Below are 5,426 nucleotides of genomic sequence, written 5' to 3' on the forward strand. Positions count from 1 at the left end.
AATCCCACAGTGAGCTCATCTCACTCACCTTACAGCCATCTTAGGCTGGGCTGAGCCTCGGTTCTGATGCTCCCACCTCCCTCTGTTCACTCCTGGGTAAATTCAGAAGGCCTCACAGTGCTCTAAAGACCAGTGCTTGGAAAGGGTCACAAACCCCATCCAGACACAGTGCAACAGAACCCTGGAGGAGTGGTCCTCACACAGGTTTGTATTCCAGTTTCCCAAGTCCTTCATTTTGTCAGGGATTCATATCAATCCCCTAAAGAAGTCCCAGCAGCCGGCTCACTGCTTTAGGAAATGGACATGTATTTCTCCATTTAGTCCCACGTTTTCTGGATGCATCTATGCCCCATCCTCATGGCTGTTTGGCAGAATCATGCCCTGGTTCAAGATAAAATCTGGCAATGTCTGGCATCGCTACCTAGAGCCAGTATTCCTAGCATAAGACAGTCAACAAAATATGCACTCCCCTTCCTTCCCTCTATCCAGTATCTGAATGGACTTGTACATCTCTAATGAAAAACATCCAAATCTCTATGCCTCACACTAAATGAGTCTGGGCAATTCCACATCTACACCCCCACACTGGGCTGTAACAGTCCGTCCTTCCTCACATTTTGGGCTTTGTTGTGGAATCACTTCAATGAGATTGGCAAAGTCCCCAAACTGCAGAGCTGTGAAATGCCGGCTGGGTAGCAAGACTCTCTCTACGTTCACTGGGAGGATGTTAGCACTTCCAAGGGGCACTTGCTTTTCCCCTTCCTATGAGTGTCATTTCAGAAGAGATGAATCACACTCTCAAAGCTCTTCTTCCTGCTCACTGACAGCAAAGGGGGTCCACATGACCATAAGGAGGAGGCATCAACGTGCCAGGCACACCTTGATGAACAGTGTGGCATCGATTTTGCCTGAGTGTAGAGCTCTCCAGGTGAGATGATTGAGTCCAGACCGAAATTCTAATCCTCCCTTCTGCAAGCAGTGGTGCTTCGGGAGGCGATTCTCCTGTGTCCACCTGTCCTGGGCACTTGGCTCTTAGACCTGCAGCCAGGCCCAGGCACCAGTGCCCAAGGACAAGCTGATGCCCACCCTTGTCAGCTGGGCTCTCTTTCCCAATGGCATTTGGGAAAATCCCTGGGACAGCCCACTGGGGATGGAGAAAGAGCCTGAGCCTGTCTCCACCCTTGAGTAGCCCTCACTGTTTGTCATTCCTTGCTTTTGGGGGAGAATTGTGTCAGTGGAGTGTTGAAGCCCTCTGCAGCCTCAGAGAGCAACCAAAAGCAGGACCTGAAATGTCCAAGGGACCCGAGGCACAGTGGGGTGCAAGCCACTGAGGGCTGCCGGCCATTCCCCATCAACGCTGCCTAGAGCCCTCTGAGGTAAATAGGGGCATGCAAAGCCTCCAACAGGGCTGGTGGATCAGACCCACATCGCCTGGGAAGGCAGGCCATCCTGGAACAGCAGTGGGACAACAACCAAGTACCCTAGGCTTTCTCAGGTGAAGGGGATCATGCTTCATGAGCAACAGACTCCAATTCAGAGGGTAGGATCCAGCTGGAAAGTCAGCACCCTCCAGCTGAGCTTCCCCATGCAGTGCTGGGGTGGGATTACCTGAGAATAGGTCCCCAGCAACATTCCTGTCACCTGTGGGAAGAAACAAGATTTACAGACATGTGGTTCCCATCCATTGGACAGAGAAACCAGCATGGATTCAGGGACATAGGGTTTCTTCCCAGCTAAGCACTGGTGATTTCCCTGAGAAGGAGAAGAAACATTTGAAGAAAAGGATTGGGACCACTTGCTGGCAGTGGATTAGTGCAGGAAGGGTTTGAACAGAGAATCTTGTCCAGCACCTGGCTGATGTGTCTTTTTCACTTGCTGACAGCCAGGTGCAGGGCAAGGAAAGGCCCTTCTCTCCTTGGGCTACTATGGCCACGGGGCAAAAGCCTGAGAGCAGTTGTGACTCCTGCCACATGCTTCATTCTCCAGCTGTGGCCATCAGTGGAGGCACAGGGAAGGGGAACAAGAAGACAAGCTGACACGTTACCTGCCCTGGGTACTCACTGCAATGTACCAGCTATTTTAAGCAGAGGGCATTCCCAAGCCTGGTTTGGTTTGTTTATGGTGTAGCCTCCAATGGGTCTGCCCCAGGTCAGGTTTCTTTGTCCATTTTCATCATCAAAGACCCTGGATCTAGACACAGCTGTAAAATCCAGGCTGGCATGTGCTTTGCAGGTGCACAGGCTGGGGAGGCAGAGGCCCAGCCTCACCACAGCCCCCAGGTGCCATTGCTGGCCAGGCTGAGCTCAGGGCTGCATGCAAGCAGTGGCAGGGAGGGAACCACTCCTCAGAGCACCCCACCACGTTTCTGTGCAGCGCTGCAAGCTGTGGGCACCAGTGTGGGCTCAGTGCACAGAAATAGGCAGCGCTGTCCTGGAGCTCGGCACCCTGCACATCCAGAGACACCTGGGAGTCCTCTGCAGACAGCTTGGAGGAGAACCTCCCTGAATGCACCTCAGGTTTCCATTTGTCCAGCCGCAGCAGCACCTGAGGGGACTGGGTCTGGCGCTGCTGGTACCAGAAGATGTAAGGATTGGAATAGCTGGTGGAGAAGTTGCAGTGCAGAGTTGCATTGTGTCCCTCCTGGATGGTCATTTTTGCTGGGAACTGGAGCACAGTGTCCCTTTGGGCATGACCTGTGAAGCCAGAAAGAGTTTTCAGCTTTGCTTGCCTGTGTACCTTTCTGTCTATCAGTTCGTCAGCCTGCTCACTGTCCCCAGTTTCCATATCACTTCTCCAAGCCTCTGAAAGGCTGAGCTGGTTGGCCCTGCACACTGCTTTCTGCAGGTTCTTGCCGCTCCTCACACCCCAGATCAGCCTGCTTTTCAGCCATACTCACTGGTCTTTCAGTCCACTCATTCTCCCCACATCTGCCCCTGACCTATGTTAGCTACTGGTCTCTCCTTCCGCAGCAGAAGACATCAGCTGTTCCTCTCCCACCTCTCACCACATCATCTTGCTCGAAGAGTTCCTCCATATGACACAGCGCATCCTCTGCCCTTGCCCTGTCCTTGTATGGCATTTCAGCTCTTCTTGCATTGAGTTAGCCTGCTCCATGTGTTGCCCAAGGTTTACGACCACCCCTACAGACATTGGTAGCATTGTATCCAATACACCTAGGAGAGAAGCTCCTATACGCCGCATTGCTCCATTCCCTAGCATCTTTCTTTCCTTCAGGCTTCATCTGTGTTAGCAGCACACTCAGGAATGCTGAGTGCCTGCGAATTTCTGGGGAGCTTTTATTGCTCCTCTGATGCCCATTACTTCTGACATCTCCCAGGTTATTTGCTGTAGCCATCTGCAGCCCCTACTCTCCCTACAGAAACACTCACAGATCCCCCACGGAGCCAGGACTCACATCTCCTCCCTTCCACCACTAGCTGCACAAACTCTGGCCTCATTCTCCCCAGCTTGAAAGTTGCATCTCACCAAAGTCTGCCAGTTCCACCAGGGCTGCCAGGAAAATGAGGACCATGTCACACTCTCCCTTCATGGGGTGCCTAGGGACCTGCCAGCATGAGGGTTCTGATGCTTGCAACCCTACCTCTTCTTCTGCCTCTGCCAGATCAAAGAGGCCTCCAAACCACAGCCCAGAGGGTGGAGCAGAACTCCCTCCCTGCTGCTCCAGGCAGGCCTCTTTGGGTCTGTCCCCCAGCCTCTACCACAAAAAGGCTCTCTAGCGAGGTAACCGGCTCATGTCAAAGGGACAGGCATCCCTTGTGAATGTCTGACATCAACCACCTAGCCAGCTGCACAGGCCTGCACCCAGCTCTGCAGGAGATGGAGAAGGCACCCCTGTGCCCACCCGTGTCCACCCTGTCCCTGGGCGTGCCTGGATGGAGAGAGGACCTGGCACACACTGAAGTGCCTGGCCCCAGGGGTGGCACACTCTCTCCCCTCTCCTCTGCCCATAGAGAAGGCACTCCAAGAGCAACATCTCTGTAAAGTGCATCTGCTGCAGAAACCAGCTGCACAGGGACAGACAAACTCCCTCACTCTGGCAGGGGGAGGACGCGGCACACAGCTCCCTGTTGTACAGGCAGTCCCTCTTTGTCCCTTCACCTACCCACAACCTCCAGCAGCTTGTCCTGCCTTGGGCCCCAGAACCACAATACCCAGGCAAGCAAAACGGTCACTTGATTTCATATCTTCTGCTGTTGGCTGCCGGGAGCAGGGCTCCTCTGCCCCTTCTCACCCAGGCCCCTTTGCTCACAGAGTTGGCAGGGACTGCACGAAGCAGGTTATTAGCAGAGCAGCCCCCATTCCAACCTTGCTCCCACGGGCACTTCAGGGTGCTGCTCTTCAGTTGAGGCCATGGCAGAATGACAGTGGGCTGCCCTCTGCTCTCCAGTGACTGCAAACCTGCCAGGAGTTCCTTTGTAATACAGCTCTAGCTGCCACAACATTCCCCGGCTGAGGCAGGGAAGAGGGCTGTACCTTTCCTCTCTGCCTCTGAAGCCTCTGAGCATGGACTTGCCAGCTCTGCCAGCTCCTACAGCCACACAGGCCTCACTGGGGACTGGCTGGGCCCAGCACCCCATGCCCAGAGGCCTCCTTCCAGCTCTCACTCGCCTCAGACCTTCAGCCCCGTAGGGCAACCTAGCTCATCGCTTTGTGGCGCTCGGTCTGAGGTTAAGGGGAGTCCTGTGCAACAACCTCTATGCCCCAAACACCGGCAACCGCGGGATCCACGTGAAGGTGTCTCTGACAATCGGGATCTCCTTCTCATATTGATGCTGAGGTAGAACTGCTGCATCTACAGGATGCCTTTCGACCAGCAGCAGGAGTGCCTGGGAAGTGGACTGTGGAGCTGGAGGGCCGAGTTAGGAAGTGTGTATCTGAGCCCAGAGTTTGACAAAGTCACCAGTAAAAACCACTTCTGCTTGTGGTTTCAAAGCAGTGGCTTGTGTTAGCACTTAATCATTTGGGCCTTGGTGTTCTAAGAGGGCCTGGCTATGTTAGTGGGGCGAAAGAGATGCCCAGCCCTGCTCGCTGAGCAGCAGCAGCACCCGGTCCCTGCGGCAGGAGGGTCTCTGCTGCCCGCCTGCCGGTGCCGAGCAGCAAGGCGCTGCTCCTCGCCGGGAGCCGGCGGGGCCGGCGGCTGCAATCGCTCCTTCCCGGGCACGGCCGGACACCGCCACCGCTCCGCTCGCGCTCCCTGCCCCGCTGCCGCTGGCGCCGCCGCTGTCGCGGGGGATTCCTGTCTGCGTCGTGGTGGGAGGGCGGGGGCCGGTGCCGCTACCGGGGCCGGTCGCTCGGGGGAAGCGCCCCGGGGCCGGGCGGGGCCGGGCGGGGCCGGGCGGGGCCGGGCGGGGCCGGGCGGGCGGAGCGGCAGCGCCCCCTGGCGGGCCCGCCCGGGGCCGTCCCCC

At 56.2% G+C, this 5,426-nt stretch overlaps 1 gene segment (V, D, J or C); it reads right to left on the reverse strand.

Moving 5' to 3' along the window:
• Positions 1–1,637: 1,637 nt before the first annotated feature.
• LOC142068094 (T cell receptor alpha variable 38-2/delta variable 8-like) lies at positions 1,638–3,532 on the reverse strand. The segment is given in 3 exon segments: positions 1,638–1,641; positions 2,393–2,693; positions 3,487–3,532. Coding segments are annotated over 3 exon segments (351 nt in total).
• Between the last annotated feature and the right edge of the window lie 1,894 nt (positions 3,533–5,426).

This window comes from Phalacrocorax aristotelis, chromosome 23, assembly GCF_949628215.1.
Source record: "Phalacrocorax aristotelis chromosome 23, bGulAri2.1, whole genome shotgun sequence".
Classification (NCBI taxonomy): domain Eukaryota; kingdom Metazoa; phylum Chordata; class Aves; order Suliformes; family Phalacrocoracidae; genus Phalacrocorax; species Phalacrocorax aristotelis.